Source organism: Nycticebus coucang, chromosome 4 (assembly GCF_027406575.1).
Source record: "Nycticebus coucang isolate mNycCou1 chromosome 4, mNycCou1.pri, whole genome shotgun sequence".
NCBI classification, from domain to species: Eukaryota; Metazoa; Chordata; class Mammalia; order Primates; family Lorisidae; genus Nycticebus; species Nycticebus coucang.
This window is the reverse complement of record NC_069783.1, coordinates 902,501-929,770: the sequence shown is the minus strand read 5'-3', so window position 1 is coordinate 929,770 and position 27,270 is coordinate 902,501. Positions and strand designations below refer to the sequence as shown.

The 27,270-nt window shown below is 45.6% G+C and overlaps 1 protein-coding gene across 1 annotated transcript in view; it reads right to left on the bottom strand.

The window, feature by feature from the left end:
* Positions 1-3,539: 3,539 nt before the first annotated feature.
* Positions 3,540-27,270, bottom strand: part of SNTG2 (syntrophin gamma 2) — a 234,370-nt gene continuing 210,639 nt past the window's right edge. Inside the window, exons 16-17 of the mRNA XM_053588494.1 lie at positions 24,675-24,785; positions 3,540-4,652 (exon numbers count right to left, since the gene is read on the bottom strand). Of these exons, the coding sequence (XP_053444469.1) occupies positions 4,521-4,652; positions 24,675-24,785 (243 nt within the window). The 3' untranslated portion in view covers positions 3,540-4,520. The remainder of the gene's footprint in view (positions 4,653-24,674; positions 24,786-27,270) is intronic.

The following is a 27,270-nucleotide window of genomic DNA, read 5'->3' as shown; positions in this document are numbered from 1 at the left end:
GCGTAGATGGTAAGGAGTCTGCAGCTGTGAGCTTGAACTACCTGTCTCAGGAGAAGGCCATGCGCCCAGACTCCTTTATGCTTGTTAGTTACTGCCTCCCCAGTAAAAAGTAAGCATTTGCCCCTGGTGTTTCTGAATGAACACACTTGTGTCCTCAGGGATAAAATTTGCAGGAACCTGAATTCCATGACACTGTGTAGGAAGCCTGCCTCCCGCCAAGTCATAACCAGGCTCACTGTGGGCACCATTTGTCACCACTGAGGCTGCAGCTGCCATTGCGCCATGCGCTGCAGTTAACTTTCCACAGACATTTGCTGAATGAATCAACAAATGTGCTCCCACCGATAACCTCCATGTTTTTCTCACAAGAGCTACTTTTGAGTTTAATTTGGGTCTCCTTGAATATATGTAGTAAATTTTTTAAAAAAGTAAGTGTAGTACTTTCTTCTAAAACATACATTGTGTTAGTTTCATCCCTGGGTACTGACCTTTACAACATCTTCCTTGTGCATTTCACGATGCACCTTCCCTCCCTCTGACTTAGCTGTGCCTGTGGTGACACACCCTGTCCACCCCACTCTCCAACGTGTGAGAGTGTGACAATCACACTCTTGGAAGGGGCGGAGCATCCCAGGTAGGGACATCTTTAGAGATGGCAGGTGCATGGTCAGGGGCAAGGAGGCCCTTGTCCTGGTTTACTGAGAACTTCCTCCAGGGTCCTCCCATTGTACCCACGAGGAGGCCCTTTGGAGCGAGGCATCATGACTGTTCTGATGGATGATGGGCAACCGGAGAAGATGGAGGCTTCACGCAGGTCTATCCTGCATGGCAAGTAGGAGCCACCATCTCCTGCATGTGGGCCACCCCTCACCTTTGACATATCAAGTGCCAACCACTGAAGAGGCAGATGGGAAACCTGAGGGTGGACTGCAGATGAGGCCCTTGGCCTCTGTGTCCCAAACACTGGAGAGAGCAAAACCAAATCAAACACAAATCTCCCCAATTTTACATCTATCTGCTTTGAAAAATCCTGCCCTACTTTTCACATGTCTGAGTAGAAACAATCAAATGGAGACTTCCCACCAAGGGGCAGAGAAGGATGGGGGTTGTGTGACCAGGAGGGCCTGTCAGTAGTCAGAGGCATTTGAAAATCAGCTCCCATAAATTATCCACACGTCGTATCCCACTGACTGGGCTTCTCGGCACTGCTGGGCTATGCTGGACACCCTGAAGGGAGAAAACAGTCACAGAATATATTAAACTAGCCTGATGATGGAGATGCTAGGTCATGGCCAACACGGCAACTTGATCATTAAAAGGCTTTAGCTGGTGTTCAAACAGAGAGCAACTAAACCCTGGGAGTGAGAGATTCTGAGAAAATTGTTTATGTTCCCACAGGTTTTTTTAAATTCTGGAATCAAATGCAATTAGATCTTTCTTCTTTGACAACTGGTATGTGGTCTGAGGCCTCTAAAATAAAGATAATGAGATGAGAAAAGTAAAGTTGACATGGACCATTCAGAGCTTCGTTCCTAGTGTTCAAAATGCCTTGCTTGGCACTCATCCCCTACAATGGACCCACATACTGCTGAACGGCTCCATTGCAACCTGCTGCTATGTTCACCTCTGTCTTTTCAAATCCGTTTCCACTCTTTGGAATGTTTGTACTTGGGAGCCTAATTCTGTGCTGTGACTGTACTCGCCTGGCCTTTTCTGATAAGAGTTTTCTTTGCCTTTCCCCTGTCAGAGCTCAGCCAACGTGCTTTGTTCAAGCAGGGCCCGTGGTACTCAGCCAGATGCAAAGCAGAGCTGGTGTGCAGTGTTCTCTAACAAGGAGGCCCACATGCTCATAATTGTATGTCCTTGCCTCTTAGGATTGTAGGCATTTCCAAGTCCTCCTCCTAAAAATGTAAATAAATACACTTTGAGAGGAATAGTCATGAACCCACATTACTAAAGAGAATCACCTTCTCAAAATCACATTCTACCAAATGCTTCTAAGTAAATTATAAATTCAATCAGGTTCAGTAACACAGACTAAGGTAATTTCCAAAATAATATATTTTTCACTTTTACTAGTGCTTCGTCAGTGAGAAAGTTTTGTTTTATTGGGATATAATGTACAAAAATAAATAAATAAAACAGAGGGAAATAGGTTCATTCACGTTGCTATGACAACAGTGTTTTCCACAGAGGGGGCAAAGACAGCATTTGGACCGCATGGCGAGACCCCACAGGCCTGCGTGGCAGAGGTAAGTTGTGGGTATCCTTTACTCAGGGATTGGGGGTGGCCTGTGTCAGGAGGGCTTCAGGTGACAGTGATCTTGGCTCCTTGCTGGCTCCTGCGCCGCCCCCATCCCAGTAGATGATGGCTTTCAATGGCCAAGCCCCTGCAGACCCCCCCCACCTTTCTTCTCCTGAAAGTGAGAGTCCAAGCCCTCTGCCTGCACCTGGGTAGGGCTGGTGAGTTTTCAGTCAAATTCAAAACTGAGTAGATTTTAGAGATAACTGCACATCTCAAATTAAAACCATTTCTGACTTGGCCCCTATCCCCTGAAGAGTTGGATCTGGGAGAAGAAAATGCTGAGACTGCCTGAGGGGTCCTGTTTTCAAATGGTGCAATAATCAATAGCTGCTGTCTTCCCAACATGCTGCTGGGAAGACAGCGGATGCCCTGGGCAGCATGACCTGTTTATGGCACTGTGGGTACTGTGTGTAGTCAGCCACAGGTGTCGCTGGACATGAGGAAGACGACCAGTGAGAATGCAATCCAGCTGCTCCATTTCCGTAAGAAAATATCTTTTCTGTCTTTTAACTTTAAAAGGTTGTGCATCTTTCAAAAAGAATTCTATAGCTACACAGAAACAAACTTTAGCATCAAATCTTCCTGGGAAAATATTCTTTTCATTACTATCCAGTAGAGCAGTGGTTCTCAACCTTCCTAATGTCACAGCCCTTTAATACAGTTCCTGTGGGTCGCCACCCACAGGTTGAAAACTGCTGCAGTAGAGGCACATTTTAAAAAACTCTATTTTTTTCATAAAAACAAAAAAATCTTCAGTTTCTTCACTCCTTCGTGCAAGAGACTTATTTTTCTGTGGGCTCGGGCTTTCTGGGATAAGGTGAGATGATGAGCACCTGTTGGATTTGGAGTCCAGAATACTCACACTATGAGAGAAGTTGGGGAAAGAGAAGTCTCTAATTTTATCTTTTCTGTTGATAGATATTTTATAAAATTCTAACTCCGATTTCTATTTGGATACTAATAGGAAGTCCGAGTTAACAAATGAATAAGCACCTGGACAGAACAATGTTGCCTGACACTCGGTCTCTCTGTACATATGGAAGAATATTACTTTAAAACTCACTTGATAAACCCTGCTTCTTTCCAGAGCCTTCCATGGAAGCCATTACAATGTTAATAAGAATTTTATTTCTAATACATATTACATATACATACATAGATGTATATCCCTTAAAAAGGATATATTTTTAAACACATAAAAACCATTGATTACAAATATTTGGTATATTAAAATATTTCCTTCCTCCTAAATATTAGATAAACAAGGAGTGGGGGATGGAGCTGAAACTCTTGCTAAAATCTTACTTGCCTCATGGAACATAAACATTTAGTGCCCGCACATTTAGTTTCCAATAGAAGCGTGGGAGCATCTGTTTATTTTCTTACATTCCTTTACTTTGAGGGATGATGGCTTTATGTTCATCCTTTATTTGAAGCCTTGGCAAATAAATACACGATAATCTTGACCCTTCATAACTAATCTGAATTCCTAAAACAAATTTAAAGAACTCTAGTTAATTGCCTTTAATAACAAAAATATAAAGTGCCTCTTCTTAGCAGAGACCATATGAGGAACAGAGAAACAAGGAAACCAAATTACAAGCTATCTTTGATGACTTTGGAAAATAATTAAAATTCACACTTAGATGATATGCCATTCCATATTATAAATTACATGATTGCATAAAAATTAAAACTGAAATAAATAATTGAAGCTGGTTTCCTTGTCCGGTGTACTTCCACTGCCTCTCCTTTCTCAGCTGCTCCCCATTCTGCTCCCTACTTGAGAAAAAGGGCCAGGTGACAGTGCAAATCCAAAATAAAACCCTTTCCTTCTTGAGGAAAGACATGCCGAGCTATCAGTATCGTCTACGGCAGGTTTTATGAAAGTGAATCTGGCCTTGCCCGCCTGGGAAGCGGCATGGGCAGTGTCGTGGGCAGCACCGTGGGCAGCGGCGACACCACACCTGTCGTTTGAGGCGCACAGGTGCGCGCTGTCTGCTCAGTTCCCTTAGCCTCGGGTTTGCGTGAACAGACCTGCTCACTCATAGATGTAACAAGGGTGACCCGTCTTTGGAAACTGGTGACATATTTCATTGTCATAGTCATATCACAACGATAGGCTCATTATAAAATGAAAGTTGCAATACTGTGCAGGAAAGAATCCTTTCTTAAGAAAATAACGCGATCTTCCGGCCCTGGCCAGGAACCGTCTTTAGCTGCAATACATGTATTCCCTCGCTATGCTCTGACTGTCCACAAACTCGGGATCCACGGAGGCCACCTTGGCCGCTAGGAAGGAGTGGATGCAATGCAGCACGGCCGTCAGGTCCTGAAACTCCAGTTCCTGTAAGAAAAACATACAATTAAATGTGTTTATTATAAGGATTGGGAGAGCGCGTTGCAAACGTACTTAACAAATCTCTGTACTTGGTGAACTCAAAGTAAAATTACACCTGACGGAAGGAAGTAAAAGGCAGAGTAATACCAAAAATCGGCTACGAACATAAAATGCTATTTTGTTGGTATCACTACTCCGGCAGTTTAGCACATTTTTTCCTTCTACCCCAGGAGTAGGGACAAGGCAAGGCGGAGGTGCATTTTCCTGGTTTTGCATCTGACTTGACCCCGGCTCAGGGACAGGCTCCCGTCTCCACTGCATGAAGGACCTGCATGGGCTCCTGGTAACACACTTATGCTGTTTGTCATTTAGCAGAAGTGGCCATCGTGTAACATCCCTGCCACCTGGGTGTGCGTTTTTATGACAAAGACCATGGTCCAAAGGAACAGCCACCAGGTCTGCAGTGCTGAGGGCACGCGCACAGTGAGCCGTGTGATGCTGAGTGCGCATGTGCAGTGAGCTGTGTGGTGCAGAGTGCGCATGCACGGTGAGCCATGTGGTGCTGAGTGCGCATGTGCAGTGAGCCGTGAGGTGCAGAGTGCGCATGTGCGGTGAGCCCTTCGGTGCGGTGCCGCCGGAGCCTGGAGGACCCTGGGTCAACTGCATCCCATTGCCATGGTAGCACGGGACGTGAGAGAGGATGCTCCCGGGGCTGAGTTTCCCTGAGAGATGGTGGTGTCCTCACTAGAGGAAAAATAAATAAATAAAAAGGAAAAATAACTAAATAAAAAGGAAAAATATGCCTAAAATAAACTCCTGGCCCTTACGTCCTCATTTTAAAGACCCCAAATGTATAAAAGCAAAAGTGACCAAGAGTTCTTCTTCCCACAAACTTCTCCATATAACATCCCCCAACCAAATCAACAGGTAACTCAGCAGTGAACCCCAAAGCTGAAATAGAAGTTAATTTGTAAATACAACTCCCCACCATCCTGTTGCTCCACTGGACAGGTGGGAAGGGCTTTAAACGCTTTCTTCTCACTCCCTGTTTCTCTGCTTTGTTGGTACAATGAAATTCCAATACAATGAACAAGGACAAATTCCTTTTAAGGTGACTTCTAATTGATTGACATCTATTTACCATATTTCCTCAGAATTCTAGCATGTCCTAAACTGCTGAGATGACATCAGAAAAAAGGAGACAGAAGACCCTGCCGGTCAGGTCCAAGTCCTGCTCCTATGAGCACCGGTAAAGCCGGGATCTCTGATATTTTCACTGGACGGGATGAGGGATGGAGAAGGCAGGGAGGGAATAGCATTTCCCCAGGTAAAGCCCCTGCCATCCATCTCAGTTTTTCTGAGCTGCTTCTCATCACCCAAGGACTAAACATTTCAGCAATGCTGTGAACTTCCCTTACTGTGTGAAGCCCGCCTCAGCTCTTCCTGGCCTCCTCTGGGTGCTTCTTTTCTCTTGGGATAATATTGGCCCAGCTGGGCTACCCAGAGTCCAGGGACGTGGACATGGACAGTGGGGGGAAGAAGAATTTTCACTATGGCAAAACTAGGAGTGAGCTGCAAATGACTGATGCCTCTGACATTGTTGCTGCCAAGAGGTGAGAGCGAGCCTGCGGGAAAATGAATCCAGCCCAGAGGGACACCTACTTGGACAGACCAAAAACACCAGGGATGTCAGAGGTCTCAATATGCCCAAGAGGCCCCAATCTCCTAGGGCTGCAGCCCAGGGTCTCTCCCTTCTTCACCCTAATGTGAATCGAGTTCGTCCTTTGCATGTGAATGAATCTTAACCTTGATAGCTAAACAATTGTCTTGATTCTTTCAAGTTATGAAGAGCAAAATGTTTGAGATGTGTAGCTGTATTCTCCTACAACAGCTTCATAACATTTAAGTAGTTTCATAAAGAAGCATTTCCCTGTTAAGCAGGGGTACCCTCACTCTGGTTGCGAGTAGGACCCCCAAGCTACCTTGGTCTGTGCTGGGCGTTAATTTATAGTGGGCTCACGACTACACCAAAAAAGCCAGTGCCAATTTTTTATTAATTTTGCTTTATCCACGGAAGAGAGACAAACCAAGTAACTTTCTAGGAACACAGGTTCTTGAAAACTTAATATGTGCTATGTTTCCAAATAGTAACTACTGAGCTTCTCAAAGGGACATTTGGGAAAAAAAGAACCATAATGGACATAGAATATATACTTCAGTGTCTCAGCCTTATATATACAAGGTGAAGATTGCTCTGCAAGCTCCCAAGCCCTACCCTATAATAACACAATGCCTGGAAACCAGGAGCCAGATAGCCACCAGCATAATGAACACATTCAAAAACAACATCAATGATTCTTGGTATCATAAGCTGAAGTCACATGGAAAAATCTTTGAAAGTACCAGCAGGACAACGTGAACTGATACCACTGAATTCCACACAAAATCTCAGTCAGCAGGGGGTTGCAGAGAGGTGAGAAGGGGGGCTCTGTCAACTGAGAAGTTCAGGGGAAAAGCAGGCCTGGCAGAGAGAAGAGGGAGTCCTCACACATTATAGTCTGAACATCAACCCAAGTAAGCCAACTTCTGACCTTTTAAAACATCCTATTATCAGGCTTCAGCCAAGACAAACAGTAAAAATCCCTGGAAGTATTGAATCAACCTTCCTTCCTTCCTCCCTCCCACCGTCCTTCCCTCCCTGAGCTGCTTCTGAGCTGCTTCTCTTCATCACCCAAGGACTAGACGTTTCAGCAATGTCTGGGCACTTAAGTCCCCCCCTCTCTCCCTCCCTCCCTCCCTCCCTCCCTCTATGGTTAGTTCCATTTTAGTTTAGGAGAAAAAGCCAAATAAACAAAGAGTGCCTATCATGTACCAAATAAACAAGTAACTAATTTTTGCAAATTATTTTCTCTTGAGCTACAGGAATTTACTTAGGAAAGGAGTTTACAGTGGGGTTACAAAATTTTATGCCATGTACACATGTATATACAAATATAGACAGAAAGCAAGATCTCACAGCCTTAATTTTTTTTTTGTTACAAAACAGTAAAATATAGGAATAGAAGCTCACTGATTTATTTCTATTTTATAATTGACAAAATGGAACAAGTTAAGGCTACTTGCTCACATGGCTAAAGCTTTTTACCAATATTTATGGGGAAGACTTTTAAGATTTTTTGTTTGTACAGCTTCAAAAGGATCTTTTTTTCCTTTTAAATCATCCATTTTTAAATCACCAATTCCATTGGCTTAAGCCATTGCTATCCAGGTGAACCTAAAATTACATTTACAAAAAGGATGACTTAAGTGCCTGAGCTGGTGCTTGCCATGGAGCTGCTGTGATTAAGGCCATAAATTGGAAAGCTTTTTCTTTCTTGGCTCTGGAATGTGGTAGAAAACAAAACAAAAACTCCAAGTGGCTTTGACTTCAATAAGGCCTTTTGTTCTCAGGTCTGGCTGCCTGATCAGTCAGTGCAGATAGCAAAGCACTCTGAGGCAAATGGCTAACTTCTTAAACACTTAACTAGTCCTTCCACTTTTGTTTTTCTTTTTTCCTTTGGGACCGGCAGGTAACCAAGTGAAAAAGGTAGGAGATTCAAAGTAAGCAGACAAAGAGGCAAGAGGCCGCTAGATCCCTGGGGTCTCATCTGTGTTAATGCACTTCTAAAAGTGCAGTCTTCGTCATCTGAAATGGTCAACATAGTGGCCACTGTAATTCTAAGTTATGTTTGGTACAATTCGCACATTGAATTAAAAATGTGCCCCAAGAAGGGCCATATTTGGACACAGAGCTGGCTGGGGGCTCTGGAAGAAGGTTGTCCTTAGAACTTGGGGTTGCCTCACATTTCTTTTTGTTTTTTAATGAGGAGATAAGACTTTCCTTTCGTGCTTTGTTCCTCAAGCTGATTTTACTTTCTAAAATGAGGCATCTTGGACAACCCTTGTTAAGTGCTGCATCATGGCTATGGGACTCCTGTGCTGCACGCTCCATGGCACAGACCACTATAATGGACATTCTGCAATATCGGTGGAGAATGAGGTGTACTATTGATGCAATCATGAAGTTACAGGCCGTTAAACATAAAAAAAAAGTATATTCACACATCTGTTCTAAGTTCATATTGGTCCCCAAGGTTCGGATGATGGAATCTGGCCAAAGGTCCCAGACACAGAAGCAAACCTAGAAAGGCCCTGATGCCCTTCACCAAAGGACCCAGGGACTCAGTTTACCCTATAAGGCCCTGCTTGGCTGGTGGAGCTGATGGACACCGTGGAGTGGTGGGAACAGCCCAGACACAGCACTGGCCTTGAGTATGTCTGCGAGGCCAGTGCCTGTGGCACCATCTCTAGCAGGGCTGAAAGCTGCTGGGACTTTCATGGCAGAAGAGGGGGTGACAGGAACTATTCTCCAGAATAGTTACCATGAAGATGTGATTGTTTTATTTTAGGGGCTCTTTTTTTTTCTTACTGAAATAAAAACCACCCATACCCTTCCTGAGTGGACAATCTACTCATCTGGGTAGGGTGCTGTTAACCTGGGCAGGTGTGATCAGATGGGGTGTGCTTGCTGCTTCCGTCCATACTGAGGAGGAAACAAAATCCCCCAGGGACAGATCTTACTCAAGAAAAGGAAGTGATAAAACACTGCTTTTCCTCCTTAATAATAGTTATGTGAGTATGAGGCAAATGGTTAAGCTGAGAAGCGTCCCCTCCTGGTATCAGCAGGTGACTGGCACGGAGAGCCCAAGGGCCTTCTGGAAATAAGAGGATCTCACTATAAGCCCTCTTAAACTTCCAGCCCCATGTCCCTATTTGGGATGAGCTGGTAGAAAGAGCACATGTTAGCAGGAATTCTGCTGGACAGGCTGGGCTGTGGCCTAAGCTGGAACCCCTGAGACCAGCCTCCCTGCCACAGTCAGCACAGAGCACAATGGCACAGCCTTCGGATTCAGGGAAAGACCGAAGAGATGCCTTCTACCTGTAGCCTCCAGAAGGAATCAAGCAGCCTTCCCAGCTGGCACCTGCTGGGTTTCTCAATCTCATGACTCTCCAAGGTGGACGCCACACTCCGTATTTTACAGAGGAGGAAACTGAGGCTCCAGGACCCTGGTTCAAACCGAGCCCATGGGACATAGGAAGAACTTGTACCTTCCAGCCTGCTGTTCTATGCAGTGGTGCTGCTGACCCTCTACAAATAGGGATTAAACTGCCCTAACACACCAAATCTTCTCTCTGCATTCACTATTCCAGCCAATCACATTTAAAGTTTGCAACACCTTTTAGGTGGAAACTACATCCATTTTACAGATATGAGAAAGCAGAGAGTTGGAGAGCTCAGGTGCAGGGCTCCAGAGCCCGGGGCATAGCAGGTGGCGAGTGACCAGCTCTGGGCTGGTGTCCACTAGCCCCCACCCAAGAACTCTCACTGCCATTATTTGCTCTGCTGCAGATGGATCCTGTTGCCCCAGGTTTTTAAAAAGTTCTTTTAATCTTTAACGGTGCCTGAGATGATGGTTTAAAATATGATCTACATCCTGGCACAATTTTCAACCTTTGGGGGTTTTAGACCTTGAAATTTTCTTTAAGTAGGCAGAACTTTTAGGAATTTGTGAGGCTCTAACCGTGCTTGTCAGGATGGGCGTAATGAGGTCACCCATAACACGAAGAAACATTCCTTCCTCACCTCTCACTCCTCAGGCCCAGACGCATGCCATCCACCACAAGAGCGACACTTTCAATCAACATATAAATGTTAATACTGCCCATGCACCCTCCATAAATCTCCTCCAGAGGAAATCACATGTCTTCATTGCACTATCCGTTTTTCCATCTCACTGCACAGATCGCTAGACATTCATTAAAAAGTGTCTCTGAGCTGACTAACCCCTGCTCATAAACAGGAGCCGTCCTGGGTTCTTAGTTTTCCCAACGGTCATCTAGTGACTCTCCGGGGAAGGGGAAGAGTCATCTACATGCATTTAAGAGAACAGCCTCCACCCAGCCGTAGCAATCTCCTCGCAGACCACATTTCAAAGCAAGCCACCCTCAGCCACCCCACTTCCCAGTGGGTTTAAAAGTGCAAAATTAACAAATAACTGTCCAGAGTCAATAAATGTGCTTTGTAACTTGCTTTAGAATATGCCCCCAAATAAAGGATGGGGTATGACAGATGTCAGGGATAATCATGCCCAGATCTTGATTCACCTCTTCCTGTTCTGCAGAGAACTCCGGTCAGGGCTGGACTACGTTTCCATTTTCATGCTGTGATGGTCAGTACAGAGACAGACACACGGGCATTCCGAGCTTGTCACCAGAAGTACTGCTGGAACTTGGCTCTCCAAGGGTGGTGGGAGCTCTGGTCTGGAGCATCTGTGCATTGCTGTGGGGTCCACATACTCCCTACAGCCAAGCTTGAGCCCCAGTGGTTTTGTGTGGCTGGACCATTTTCTGGATGTTTTGGGTGGGTGTGACCCAGACCCAGCCTGGGACCAGAGGCTGTGGACATGTCTGTGGCAAGATCTTTGTCTGAGGAGCAGGGACACCCAACAGGAGCCCCTTAGCATTGCTGCGGTGATTCAGTGAGGGGCTGGTAACAGAGTGGGGGCTTCCAGCACAGCAGCAGCGCCCAGTGGACACAGGCACCTTCTTTTTGTCAGATTAGCAAGGCATCCTCAGCCTCAAGGCTAAAAGGTAAAATACAATAAAAAGCAGGTGCCAATAGTTCTAATTTTCAAATGGAGATAGAGTTTTAAGTAACTTTTGCCAAGTGACAATGCCCATTAGTGACAGAACTTGCAGTCAGGGACCTCATCCTTAGCCCCGTGGGCCTCTCTGTTCCACTCACAGAAGATTTCGGAACTGGGAAACTGTAAAGTCACCATGTCACTGAATGTTCGAGAATAAACTCACAAGTTTTGCCCAGACTAGTCCTACAGAGAAAGCATCTCCTGGGAGCTTCCTGGACACACAGGATCTCAGGCTCACCCTAATCTGCTGGGCTTACAGCTCTGCTTGTCCTGGACTACTGAGTGCTCAGTATCAAAGGCTGGGCACAGCTGCGGGGATGCCTGCAGAAGGCGATGTCACAACGCGGGGAGCTCAGGGCAGAGGGGCCAGTGCTCAAGACACTGTCCCAGAGGTGAACACTCTAAGCAGCTGAGCAGAAGGCACTTTGACTGTAACTTGGATTTTGCATTGACCCTTGGGCCAAGGGATTTATACAGCTAGGCAGGGGTGGGTACGCCGGATGCTCCAGGAAATGGCAGGACCCAGGCCATAGAAACAAGAGCTTGGTGATAGGTCCAGAAGGCTGGTGGCAGCCACAGGGCCTGTGACCAGGAAGTCAGGGAGGGGACTATGCTGGGCGGTGGTGCCAGGCACGTCGGGCTGCTGCCCAGAGCAGTGGGTGCTCCCTGATCCCTGGGCCTTCCAGTGGAGAGACAGAGTCATGTCTAGGGATAGGATCAGGGAGAGACAGTGAGAGCAGGATGCCCTTGAGTAGAGCATGGAGGCTCCAAAGGAGTGTGAGAGCTTGAGCAGAGACAGAGCAACGCACAGCAGCAACTAGGGAGGAAAAGAAACGAGCCGGGTGATGCCAGCCGGCCACCGAGGTGCACCTCCAGCCTGCTCTGGAATTCACCTGGGTCAGCTGGGCTTTTCTTTCACCTAGTTCAGAGGCTTTGAGTTGGAATCAAAGACCTATTTCCCCTGAAAGAGTGTCTGTAATCTGTAAAAGTTACTCTGTAGTTTCCTTGCCTGATATTATTTCTTGGGGCTGTAAAATCTCCTTGGCTTGTTCTTTGGCTCACATTTTAAAACACATTTTCATCTTCAGCAAGTAATAGAATTATAACATCATAAATTTTATTTATACTAAAGCTCAGCATTATTACCTTGCCAGGATGTTAAAAAAAAAGAAAAAAACTTACTCTTCCAAACGGTTCTGAATCTATCACTTTTTGCCTCTTCCAGCTCCCCCAGAGACACATTTTCAAGATGAATGTCAGCTCTTGGAAAAGATGCTTTCACGAAGTAAAGTCCTTGCAATCTGCAATAGCTCTGGAGTAACTCAGATGGAGCTCAGGGAGAGGACCCAGGGCTCACTCTTTTCTGCTCCTATAAATATTTTATTTGGGAATTTTTAAGTTCTGAAAAAGATAAATAACTCCTACACTTACTATCCACACAAAGTCCATTTCCAGATGAGATGGTTAGAATGTCACTCATTTTGAACTTAATACTGAAGAGTAAAATTAGTAGTGAATACGTTGGGGAAAGATATTTTCAGATCGTTTTAGCTTAAAAATAAGTAACAAAAATGTGAAAGACAGTCACCAATTCATGTCAGCCATGTACCAAACCACTCAAAATATTATTTGCTTTCCTAAGGCTATTCATCGCAGCCCACTGGTCTTTCTTCTCTTTCTTGTTTGTCTGTTTTCCAATGATGAGAGCTGAAAGGATAATTTCATGTATCTTTTAGTGAGCATGTTGGCATCTGTGGTTTTATGTTCTCATTTAAGGAAATACAATATTTATATCATCACTTTCCCTTTCATCAACACTCACTGTGCTTGTTTGAACCAAAATCTTCAGCCTCTTCTCTGAAACCCCAAGAGCCAGTGCCCAACAGGCAGTGACAATGTGCCTGTTTCAAAGTGTCCATGAGAAACCGCTGGTGAAATTCGTTATTTATAAACTGTCAAACTGCTGCAAGAATGACCACGAAGACGAATAGAATGGGTGATAATAGTTAATGCACATTTGAGGCAGCTGTGTAAGATGCAGGGAAAGCCTGAACTTGAGCCAGTGTCTGAGCACCAGCCCTCTAGCCAGGCTGCAGAGCCTGCTTCCTCCTGTCACACATCTGGAGGTTGCCTCCTTGCCAAAGCCCCACAGGATTCAGGTGGGTCCAGCCAGTCCTCGCCCCAGGCTGAGCCCCTCTCTCTTCTGTGATAGTGTTTTGTGGCCTCACCCTTTCTCACAAAGCCACAGTGGATGGCCGGGGAAGGGGCTGCCCAGCCCGGATGCAGGACACGCCCACGAGGGGAGGCCAAGCCCCAAGACATCTGGAGGCTGATGATCATCTAAACATCTAAATGGGCTACACCTCTTTCATTATTTATAAATGTTAATTTATAAATAAAAATTTTTAAATAGACAATGCAATTTGTTATACCTTCCAAAAAGCTTGTAATTCATTACTTTGTAATAATCACCCTCAAATGTTGGTGAGGCCTAAGCCCGGGTGGCCCTGCGTTGGTCTGAGCTCAACTGACTGATCCTGAATGACTAAAGAACAGGCGTCCCACGCCCATCCCCATTTCAGCTTCGGCACCTGCTCACAGGTCCACACTGAGGCCTGGGCATGGTCTGTCCACACCCACACTCCTCCTGCTGCCAAGCTGGGCACTTGGCAAGCGACTGATCCTGTGGGTCATGGCTGCCCATGTCCTGGACCACAGTGGCCTCAGGGCTGTGCCAGGGTGTGCCAATGTGGGGTTTGTTGGCCAGGACCCTGTTTGCCTCTCAGCCATCCCACCCTCTCTTAAAGCACTTGGATGAAAATGGCCTTCCTCTCTCCTCCAGGGCATCTCGGCCGTGGTGTGGAGGAGGAGCAGGCCATGGCCCCACCTCCAGGACCCTGGAGAAGTATGAAGGTGCCACAGCTTGTGACCCCCAGAATCCACAGGCTGGAATCCTTGTGCCCAAGGAGGGACTCTGGAGGTTGTTTGGGAGGGTGGAAGAGTATCCTTGATAAAGGGCTCCCTCTTCTCCCCCCATGTGAGGGTGTAGTGAGAAGACGCTTTCTGGGGCTCACAGCAGACCTCAAACTGCCAGGGTCTTGCACCTTGACTGAAAATACCTTCCAGAGTCTCAGGCCACCCTGCTGCCTCAGTGAGGGTCCAAAACTTGGTTTCTTCCCCTGAAACTGGGCCGAGGCTAGTCTGAGGCTTTCAGAGAGGTAAGGGAGGCACCCAGTGGGAAACGGTGCTATGTCAGCATTGCAAAGGGCACTGCTAGTGATTTGTTTCTCGTGCCTGTGCCTCACTGTGAAACGTGGACATTGTGTTCAGAAAACAGTGTGAAGAAAGTTAACTGCAATGTAGTCAGCACAGAAAGCCGCATGGTAATGGACTATGTTATTAATAATAGTAATGAATGGAAAGATTGTGTTCCCATTTAGGAGACTAAAGCATTCTTTAGTGGCACGTTGTCATGTACAATTTTAGGTAGGAAAATCACTTTCATGTCAAGTCTTTATTTTTACAAACTGGATCATTTTTGTGAACATTTTTGGAAGTTACATTAGAGATATTTCACGTTAGACTCTTTTTGGTCAAAAACACAGGGATGCTCGTATCTCTCTGAAGAGATGCTACATACGACAGCATCTTTTATTTATAATTTATAAAATCCTAGCAGGAAACCAACTTTACAGAATGTGGAGAAGAAATATGGCCACTTAGCAGATGTGTTTCTCCCTCGATTAGCATGAAAAGTTGGCTCTTCATATGTGAGACGAACAGTGAGGGCATTTAGTAACAGGCGGTAATTGGGGAGGAGCAACCTCGGTTATTCAGGTGCCTGGTCAGCCCCTGTATGTGTAGACGCCTCCCCACTCCTTCCAGGGTGACCACGGAGGGCATCCTGGTCCTTTCAATCATCTTTCCAAATCAGCAATCTCTGGGGCTGGCAGTTTTTACCTAAATCAGTAAATTCAGACAGGTTGAGGGTTTATCCTTAACTATACACTCCAATTTTTTATTATTTTTTTTGGGGGGGTGTGCATCTGTGATGGGGGAGAGAAAGGATTTGGAAGCATCCAGCAGATTGGCAGAGGTGACGTGGAGGCAGGACAGTACTGGGCCCTTGCGGGTTGGCTGCGCCTCCCCCCAGCTTCCTCCCCTCTGGGAGCCTCGACAGCAGCCTGTACTTGTCCCACCATGACACAGGCTTGGTGACCAGGTTAGGAGGATGGTGCATGGACTTAGCCACATCTAGCCTGTAGATTGGGGAGTAATATAGCAAATTCGTTGACTTTCCAGCAAACTTGGTGCACCTGTCCTCTGTCCCCCACTGGTCTGAACCCACCCTGTTTGCAGGTGGGTTGTACTGGGATGTTCTGGGGATTTAGCAGTAATCTGTCCTTGCTGTACTGAGGTGAAGCAGAAGTGTTTACATTTTCCTCTTGATATTCATTAGCTTAAAATTCACAGATTAAAAAAAAATAACCTACCACTCATAATGCACAAATCTTTTTACTGATGATATGTGACAAGTGTTCTGCTCAGTTTGAAGACAAACTGGCAAAAAGCCCTTATAATGTAAGGGCAAAAACAGCCATAAACCCTTCTTTATGTCACTGAGAGTACTTACATAGGAATTTCGGGGAGCTCCAGCTGAGGCTACCGTGGTTACTTAACTGTGGTAAATGTTTAGTTCATGTCATGAATTAAGGAGTTTATATCATGGCTGTCAAGCTACCAAGAGTAAAAATAGATACACTGGACTTGATCAACATTAAAAACATGTGATTCAAAGAAGATTTTCAAGAGAGTAAGAAAAGAGTATGAAAAGAAGGGGAGAAACATTACAAGTTATATATTCTACTTGGACTTACTATCCAGAATATATGAAGAACTCCTATGTTTTCACAACAAAAGACAAACAAAGCCACTTAAGAAAAGTAACTTGACATGACATTTCTCCAGAGAAGATCTAGAGATGGCCAAAAGTGTTCCACAAGATGCTGGACATCACTGATCATTAGGGGAGTGCTAAGACAAACCACGTGAGATGCTGGACATCACTGTTCATTAGGGGAGTGTTACGACGAACTCCGTTGAGACACCACTGCATATATACTGTAACTGAGTGTAAAAATGGTGCAGCTTTTGTGGAAAACAGTTGAGTAGTTCCTTAAGAAAGTTAAAAATGGGGTTTCCATACACACAACTGTTCCAGTCCTAGGACTACAACCACAATAATCATAAACAAGTACACAGACTGATGTTTCCACACCAAGAAGGACTATGGCTTGGCTCACAACAGCCAAAGGGTGAAATAATTTACTGTTCATCAGCAAGTTGATGGATAAATAAAATATTGTATCTAAAATTAAATATTATTTAACTATAAAAAAAAGGAATTTCTGTACCTGCTCCAATGTGCACGTGCTATGAAATGCCAGCTCAGTGGGGGGGCTGAACAGAAGAGGTTGCTTTCTGTATGTTCCCTCTTGTGTGAGGGGAATTCACAGAGAGGAAAGTAGAACAGAGGTTCCCAGGGCCAGTGCGGGGAAGGGAAAGGCAGGTGTGTTTCTGTCCTCTTACACTGAGCAGACTGAAAAGCACATTAAGAAAACAATTCTGCTTACATAACATCAAAAGCATAAAATACTTAGGAGAGCACTTAACCAAGGAGGCAAAGGACTTGTACATTGAAAACTACAAACCATTGCTGAAAGAAAATAATGAAGACAACAAATAAGTCGATACCCCAAGTTTATGGTTTGAAAAGCTTTACCTTATTGGTACTACCCAAGGTGATTACAAATGCAATACATTCCCCAGCAAAATCCCAAACACATTTGTTGCAGAAATAGAAAAATGCATATGGACTCTCACAGGAGCTGAATGGCCAAAATAATCTTGAAGAAAAATCGGAGGTTTCACAATTCCTGATTTCAATACTTACGGCAAAGCCACAGTAATCAAAGTGCTGTGTTACTAGTGCAAACAGAGACACGCAGATCAAGGAAGAGAACAGAGAACAGCGAGACCCCATGTGCACAGGGCCACGCGTGCCAGGCTGCTGTCCCACCCACAGTCTCCATTCAGTGGGGCCTGGACAGACTTTTCACATGGCATTTGTAAAACCAGATATCCACGTGCAAATGAAGCTAGGCTCTTACCTTACACCGTATATAAAAGCAAACCTGAAATAGGCCAAAGACCTAAATGTAAGAGTTAAAGCTTAGAAACTGTTGGAAGAATACTGAGGAGAGTCCCTCACGACACTGGGCCGGGCAGTGATTTCTCCGACATGACACCAAAAGCACCTCGACCACAGAAAACCCAAATAAACCATATTGCATCAAAATGGAAGAATGTAGGGGGAGAGTAAAGGAAGAAAGCTTCTTGACATCCATGTGGTGTTGACATTTGGATAAGACGAGAGACACCCAGGAGACAAAAGCAGAGGGGGAGTGCACAAACCAAAGAGCTTCTCCCAGCAAAGGGAACAGCTGGTGAGGGCACAGTGCAGAGGATGGGAGATGCTCCAACTACGCATCTGGTAAAGGATTCATGCCCCCAAATGTATGAGGAACTCAACTCAATAGCAAGAAAACCATCCGACTGGAGAAACGGGCAGAGAACCTGAACACGCATTTCTCAAAAGAATACATACAAATGGCCAACAGGTTTACGAGGGAAATGCAAATTAAAAGCGCAGCGAGACGTCACCTCACACCTGATGGAATGGCCATTATCAAAAAAAGAAATAATCCCAAATGCTGGTGAGGGGTGGGGAAAGGGAACATCACACACGTGGTGGGAAGGCGGGTTGGTGGGAAGGTGGGTTGGTGCAGTCATTGTGGAGATGGTATGGAGGTTTCTAAAGAAATTAAAAATAGAGCTAACATGTGACCCAGAAAGCCAGAAATAAAGTGAGTAAGTCAAAGATACATTGACACACCCACATCCACAGCAAGTTCACAGTAGTCAAGATACGGAAGTCACCAAAGTATCCATCTATGAGTGACAGACAATGAGTCTTAGACACAGTAGAACACTATTCACCTTTAACAAAGAAGGAGGTCTTGTCATTTGCATGAATGAATCTGAGGACATTATGTTAAGAGAGATGAGCCAGAGACAGAAGCTGGAAGACTGCCGTTCCCTCACACGCAAAATGCAAATAGTTATACTCAGAGAAGTGGAAGCAAAAAGGCGGCTGCTGGGGGCTGAGGGAGAGTCGGGAAGGAGAGGTGTCAGTGAAAGTACACCAGTTCAATGAAACAGGAGAAATAAGTTTGGGGCACAAACTTACTGCACAGAGTGGTCATTGTTTTACAGTAAAGCGCTGTATACTTGAAATTTGCTAGGAAAGTAGATCTACAATGGTCTCACTATAAGAAAAGGTAGGTATGTGAGGGGATGGGCATATTAATAATTAGATGGGTTTAATACTCTACAATGTCTGTATATATCAAATTACGACAGGACACGCCACAGTCTCATGCAGTTTTACTGGTCGGTTACACCTTAATAAAGCTCACAAAAGGAAACCCTGCCACCTGCTCCCATGTACATGAATGCCGAGGGGACCGTGCTGCGTGAGCTGAGCCGTCACAAAGGACATCCCCAGATGGCTCCACTCTGTGAGGTCCTGGGGCCCTGGAATTCCTGGAGACAGAAGGTGGGAGGACAGGTGCTGGGCCAGCGAGTGGCGGGAGTGAGGGTTTCATGAGAAGGGTTTCAGTTTGGGGAGATGAGAAGATTTGCAGAAGTTTGCTGGTGAAATTCGCACAGCAGTGCGAACGTAATTACCACCACTGAATTAATCGCATACTGAACAATATTTTTAAAAAATGGTTATGTATTTTACCACAGTTAAGAAAAAAGCAAACAAACATGGTCGTCATTTTCAAGGTAGTCCTGGCCTCTCAGAACCCTTCACTCCACCCCATAGAAGCTGAGTGAGTGTGTGTGCTGGGCTAAGCCCCTCCGTTGGTCCCTCGTCTGTAGATCTGAGATGATGTGCTCTTTCCACAGAGTGAGGGGGCGTGAGCTGCCTCTACCTCAAAAATGCTAGGCGTTACTGGGACTGGTATGTTTCTCTTTTAAAATCCATAGCAAAGAGGCATAGTTTGGCCTTTGAGTTGAAATACTATAGTATTTTAATTCTAAGACTAGTACCATTCTGATACCCAAATATAGATAGAGCCTATCCAGAATGATCTCTTCAAATTTTAAAAAAAGCAATTATGAAAACCAAGTAAGAGAGTATGTGTTGTTTGATAAGGTGACATGAATTATGAGTGTAATTTAATGGAAAGAAAAATAAAGCAGACCAGGCTTTGTCTGATGACCCACAGGTGAGTTGGAAGCTTTGGGCCTCTCACACAATGAAATGTCCCCAGAGGAGCCTCCCAGTTCCAGGTAACAGATTCTCATGTGTATGTGAGTTATCTCAACAGGACTCACAGAAACTGAGCAAGTCTGCCCAGCTTTCAGATTCTCAATATGTGCCAAACACGTCTTAAATATGGGTAAGGGGCACTATGGTGGGAAAGCAAGAGTCTGCAGGCAAAGTTGCAGCTTATCCTAAAAGCTCTGGTGGTTGAAGACAGAGCGATGAAAGATTTTTCTTGGTTTTCCCCGGGCACAGACTGGCAGCAGCTCATTGCCAGGCATCAGCTCAGAGCATGGGCTCCCTCGCCCACCTGAGTCCCCAAGACCAGGGTCAGAGAGGACCCAAGCTGGGAGGTCAGCCCAGCTGGTCCGACCTGGCTCAACACCAGTGCTTCGTGCTGGAGCCACCCCAGGGCCCTTTCTCTGTTTCCTTAAAAAGTGTCTGAGCATCTCACACTCAGGAAGCCAGCGGCTGCTCCTGTGCGGGACACACAGGAGACAGGCTAGAGCTCACACTGAGAGTTGCTCCAGGCTCAGGTGCCAGACTGGTGGGGAGAAGCAGGACACAGATGCCTCCCAGGAAAGGGGCAAGGCAGGACCCGTACTCAGTAGTCGTGGGCCCACATGTCTGTGGTCCTGAGGCTCCGTCCCTGCCGTATATGCCACATGTCACCTGAGCTGTGACACAGCCCATGTGCATTTGTCTCTCCCCGGATTCCTGAATGTCCAACTCATTTCAGTGTCCCAAACCTGCAGGCAGGACCCGAGATACCCTGGACACAGTGGATGTTCGACACGTTTTCCATAAGTCAGAGGAAGGACGTGGCTTCACCAGAGTCAGGCTGACACGTGGAACACAGCCAAGACCCAGGGACGGGATATTGTGGCTCAGAGCCTGGGAACCGCTGGGCTCTGGGTCCTGCGCAGAGGCTGGAAACACGAGTGAACAAGGCTGCGTGCCCACCTGGTGCCCTGATCCAGGCACATTTACAGGACACGTGACAGGAGACATCACAGTTGGTGAGCCCCTGGGAAGCTGGTGATGGCCCATCTGATGGACTCCTCACCACTTGTTCAGGCCTCAACCTGAGACCATGAGGCTGCCCAGCCAGAGAGACCCTGGCTGAGGCAGAGGACAAATGCCATCACCCCAGCCAACTGACCCTCTGCCTGCCTTGGCCTCCCCTGTGCTCACCAGGCTCTCTGGACAGTCTTCTCAGCCCGCCAGACAGCACAAGGTAACCCAAGCCTTGGTGCTGATGCCCTTTGCTGAGCTTCAGTTTCAGAAACATCCCAAATTGCTTCCACCTCTCCAGTCCTTGGATGGGGTTCAGTGCACATGCACCCTCAAAGTTGTCTGTGTCTACCACCTCGGTTGACTCACTAATGGTTCAGGAGGCGTGTCCAGTGGAGTTTGTTTTCCCAGATCATAAGGGAGCGAAGCCACAGGCAGTTGTGCCCACCAAGGACATTGTGGCTCTTGTAACGTGACCCTGCCTTGCATCCACTGCCCAGCTGTGCCGAGGATGCTGATGTGGGGACGTCAGAAATGTTTGTATCAGCCATTGGTCAAAGCATTTCATTTCAATGATAATAGGAACTATTTTCCTGAAATCATGATATAACTTATGCGAGTGTATTTGGAAGTTCTTCCAACACTAACTTGCTATTTCTTTCTTCATTAACTTTTTTTTTTTTTTTTGAGACAGAGTCTCACTTTCTCACCCTGGGTAGAATGCCATGGTGTAACAGCTCACAGCAACCTCAAACTCCTGGGCTCAAGTGATCTTCTTGCCTCAACCTCCTGAGTAGCTGGGACTACAGATGCCCACCACAACACCTGGTTGTTTTTAGAGATGGGGTCTCACTCTTGCTCAAGCTGGTCCTGAACTCCTGAGTTCAAGTGGTTCACCCACCTCAGCCTCCCAGAGTGCTGTGATTAGAGGCGTGAGCCACCGCACCCGGCCCTCTTCATTAACTTTTTTCATCTACAATGCATTTATTAAGTACACATAAGGACTGAACCTTGTGCTGAAGACAAGAAGCTAAAACACAGATTCCCCTAAGAGGCTTAGTTCTGGGGCAGAAAAGAAACCGTAAGGAAACATAAAAGTGAGCAATTCCCACAGAAACAGGCTGGGCCCAGCTGGAAGCTGGCGTGACAAGGTCAGATCCCACACACCCCAACCCCCTCCATGTCCCCCATGGTCTGACCCCAATCACACCAGCCGTGCAGCCCGTCAGGGCAGGACAGTGGCCAGTCCCTCATTTAACACAGTTTGTTACTCTGCACTTTTTTTTTTAAACAGGAAAATTAAGAAAAACAAATACTTTTTTAAAAAAATACTACCACCTCAAATTTCCAGCTGTCAGAATCATTACAGAATCAGTTCTTGAATTATATATCATTTCTTCAAATAATGCACAGTGAGAATGATGCCCCTCTCAGCTGCTGGAGCCTCAGAGTCCCTCCCTCCCTCACATCGAAGAAGAAACTCAAGCATGTCCGTCGTGCAGTAATTACTGAGGCAGGTCTCTGCTGGAATAATCCAGAAGACTTTCAACAAATACTAAAGAAAAATTGCTTTGTATCATCACTCATTTAACTTGAAAATTCTCCTAATGGGAATATTATTTTCTCTGAAACTCCAAGTTAGCTGATATACTAAGGTAACAAAATGCTCCTGGCTACTTATTAAAAGAAGATATTGCTCACACTCCATATTTGCAGCTGCTTCGATTCCCAAATGAGGACCCTGCACTCTATGCAAGTCACGTATTAACCATAATAATTTTCCTGGATTTTGGGGTCATCACGTTCTAACTTCTTCATTACCTCACATGCCCTAGTAAATGCAGAATCTCAGCTTGTGAGACGTGCTGTGATCATGTGCTGTGAACTTACACTCATCCACACCTGTGTTTTCCAGTCATGGGGTAACGTGGACAGTATTTTGTCCTCATTACCTTGGTTAAGCCTCGGGGCCCAGCATTTGCACCGACCCCTGAGGCCTGGAGGGGACCCAGTCAGGTGCTCCCAGGTCCTTATTTCACTGCAGTTAGTAAAGGCCTCTGCTCTCTCCCCGACCCTGTCCCTCCTCCCCGGCCCCTGTCCCTCCCCCAACCTCCTTGTCTGTCTCCTGTAATCCCATTCTCCCTTCCACATCCCCTAGGCTCTCCCCCCACCACCTGCCTCTCTCCCCGAGGGCATCAAAGACAGACCTGGTGAAGGGAAACTGAGGTGAGACCTTCCAGTCTGGGCTCCTTCCCTCTGTGTTTCTCGCTCACCTCTGTGTATGGTTAGGTTGCTGTATTTGCGTTTTTGCATTTTTTTTTTCACAATAAGATCCCCACAGCCCTGCCAGTCCTGTGTCTATCCCTGTGGTCTTTATAACTTTCTAGGGCTTTCTCTCCCCACCAGCTGAAAAGGAAAACCATGCAATCTAAGCAAAGTACCAAAAAGAGAGTAAGCCTGCTTCACACATATGCCTCCAAATTAGCATGACTCATTTCAAAAGTGCCTGGCACAGATTATCTAATAGCAGAACTCCTCTCATTGACACAGATAACTGAAAGGTGAATGATAATTAAAATCAATACATTTAAACCTCATGAAACAGGTGTCCCCTGTCACAGAGGCCACTGGACATCCCTAGAGCATGTGCCCCGAGGGTCAACAGGTGCTCTGAGGAAGCCACAGTCTGTCCCTAAGCACGAAAACCCCAAGACCACCAGTGAAAGCCGAGCTCTCTCAGGGAATGGGGCTAAGAGGATTAAAGGATTAAGCAAGCAAGGGTTACAGCCATCCTCCCCTGCTGTGTTCCCAGGTAGATAGTCAAATAAATAAATGAACAAAGTGCAAGAAGTGAGTTCCATTTCACCTGTGATGGTCACATCCTTGCAAGTAAAATACCAGATACGAAATCATTTCTAGCGTCTCTCCCCCCACCTCTCTCAGGATTCCTGCCCTGCAGCTTACTCCCTGGCACCGGCTCAGCGCAGCACTGATGGGGTTAGTGTCCACCCAGCTCACAGACTATGCCAGCACAGGACTGCAGTCTCAGAGCATCAAAGACAAACTAAAGTATAGTTTTATACTTTAACATAAAGTATAAAACTTTATATAAAGTTTATAACTTTAATATAAAAACTCTTTTATATTAAAACTGGTTTGTGATGACACATTTATGCATAACATGTAAAAGAAATCAATACCTGTCGATGCTAAATTGGCACCTCTGTGCAGTGAATTTGCAAGTTATTGCTTTCCCATTATCACACACAAATCATCATACACTGAATGCAGCTGGTAAATCTTTTCTTTTAAATTATAATTTCTGATGAATTTTAAAATGTTAGTTTCCTGCTAACATTTACTAAGAAACTTGTAATTTTTAATAGAGTCAAAAAAATTGTTTCAATGACCACAATTTCAGGATGTAAAAACAATGCAGGTTGAGCATCCCAAATCTGAAATCTGAAACCTGGAATGCCCCAACTCCCACCTGTAAGGTCTGACATGGTGCTCGAGGGAAACACTATCCAGAGCATTCTGTACTTGATCTTAGCCAAAAGGCCGAGAAGCAATATCCAGGGCATTCTGGATTTCAGATGTTCAGATCTGAGATGCCAGACTGATAAGTATTATGAAAATATCCTAAAATCTGAAAAAAATCTGAAGTCCATACCTGCTGGTCCCAAGCATTTTGGGTCACTCAACCTGTCTGGGCTCTCTTGACATGTCTGGTGTCTGACTTCTGAGGATTTGTGCTTCAGGACCTGTTCACTGAATGTGCACGCGGAGTGGGAGGAATGGACAAGTTTCCCAGCTGACCACGTGCATGCCACCTCATGTGGGCTGGGATGCAGGACAAGCTACCTCCCCTACCTTCGTTTCAATTTGTTTGGAGTCTAGGTTCTGAAACAGAAGCTTTATTCGATTTTGTCCATCATCTGAGGATCCCTTAAGTTGAGAGAACTTAAATCTCCAGAGAACATTCTGTAAAGAAATGAAATTTATCAGTGATGTATGTATGAACAAAAGATCATTTATTTAACTAACATCTATTACTATCTGTTTAGATGAATGAAGACATTTACTTAATTTCCTTGTCTACCTTTGACATGTGATTCTAACTCCTCCTCCTGCACCTGTGTGAAGGGACCTCGCAGCCCCGGCTCTCTCTGTCCCTAGCCAGCCTGGAGGGGCCACCTGGCATCAGGGGTCAGGACACACGTGTACCAGTGTCTTCGATCCCCTCTGCCCTGCTGGCCCTGTCTGGATTTCTCTTGGGGTTTCCTGTGCACAGTCTAAAAGCATCCTATGATCACTGCTCCTTTTTCTTCTTGGAGTTCTATAAAAATTCCACCACAAGAATTCCAGTTCTTCCTGTAGTATACCAGGTGTAGCAGAAAGTACAGACATTGAAACACTAGGGCTGATACTAGTGACCTTGTCTGTGGCTATGTGCCAATCACTTAACCTTAGTTTCTCCTGAACCTACTTGAAAAATGTAGATAATACTACCTTATAATACTGTGAAAGTATTTAATGTTTGTTAAGACACTTTAAAGATAAAATTAACAAAATGCCATGAAGACTGTGTTAACCAGTTCGATGAAAATATTTCAAACTGTATATAAAACCAGCACATTGTACCTCGTGATTGCATTATTGTACACAGCTATGATTTAATAAAAAAATAAATATTAAAAAAGGTAAAATGTATACAGCAAATTCCTAATTTTAGAAAAGGCTACAGTAAATCAAGACTTAATGGCTGTTTTTTTATGAAAGATCATTTTAATTATGGATGCTTCATTATAAAAAATCTTTGTCTTCCCAGAAAAATCCCATAGGAAACAGCAATAATTTCTTTTAGCATGCTGTAAGTTAAATTTCTATTAAAAGCATTTATTTTGAAATAACAAACATATTTTCCTCCAAGTGTCAGAGGAGAGAGGCTGGGAAAATGTGGGTGTCTGGAGGCGCTGTCCTCCCATCTGTCAGGTGGAGCCCGTCTGTCCACTGCCCAGCTGCCCTCCAGGCTCCCGGCCACCCTGTGCCACTATACATTGAAATGAGCCAAAGAAACTCCCGGCACAGCTGGCTTGGATGGTCTGTCTGCAGTGGCCTGCCTGGCCTGGGGCAGCTCCCCTGCTGCTGCTCCTGCCCACCTCAGCCACACTGCCTGTCCTGAGGGCCTCAGCCGGTCCTGGGCAGCTCCACTGACCCCAGGCATGGCCAGCATGGTTCTTGAGGCCTGTGGCAGACAGTGGTGGTTTCAGCTGCTTAGATTCGTTGAATCTCATTTGCCCTTAAAATGGTCGATCATGCTTTTATAGAGGAGCTTGTGATGTGTGATCAGGAGTGGGCATAGGAATCTCAGAAAACAAGGTTTTCCCTAATTCCTCACAAAATAGGCAAAGCCCAAATGACTCCATGAACACGGGTAACGCAGTATGATTCAGACTTGATCGTGCAGAAAAAGCGCTCAACGGTGGTTAACTCCCTATTAGGACAGAATCCTAGGACTGAGATAAATTGGCATTTTCCTGCTCACAGCTTCCTAAACTGCTCCTAAATATCACATGCAGAAAGTGCAGAATCACCTGTGTGAAGGCTTCAGGCACAACCGTGCGAGGTCAGCGCGGTCTCAGAACCGAGCGCTCTAGCTGTCTTCTCATTACCTTTTGGGGTCATCACCATTTCTACACTGCAGCTATGCTAAATTCTATGTGCTGATATGAGGAAGATGCTGCCTGTGCACATATCCACAGTTTATTTGCGTAAATTTTACAGTCTAGCCCTTGTTTAGAGTGACGTAAGACAGGTGGTTTGGGATAGGCTGCACGCAGATGGCCCTGACACTTGGTGGGGTGGAGACGATGGCAGGGCGGGGACCGTGCAGGCACCGTCTCTCCTCCCTTTCTCTGTGGGCTGCCTCCCCAGAGCAGAGCTTCCCTCAGGATCGGGGGAGCTCAACCTCCAGGGGCAGCTCTCCAACCCTGTCTGTTCTCATGCATCTAAAACCAGTAATGTTTCTAAAAGAAAAGATATCTTGTTATTTTCATTATGGATGATATTTCTGTGCATTTTATCCAAAGGTTGTCTGGGTGATAGTTTAACCTCAAGACTCAGACCTTCTAGAAAACAGGACGGGACCTCCCAGGTCAGAATGTGGCTGCTGTGCACTGACATGGCAGCAGAGGCCTGTGCCCAGGAATCCTCCCCCACGAAGCCTGGGCTTTTGTTCAATTTTTGAACTTTGGTGGGCCGTGGTCTTCCCATCCCTTATATAAAGGCTGAAAGGAATCCTGATTTTTCGTTCACAGTCTGGGAAGACATAAAATGTTTTTCTGCACTTTTAGTAATTAAAGGACAGTTTTGTAGTCAGTTCAAAAGAGATGTGGAGGACATCTTTCTCATCTGGTGGCCAGAAGGGTGTCCTAGCTTATTGTCTAATTTTTAACCATACTTTCAA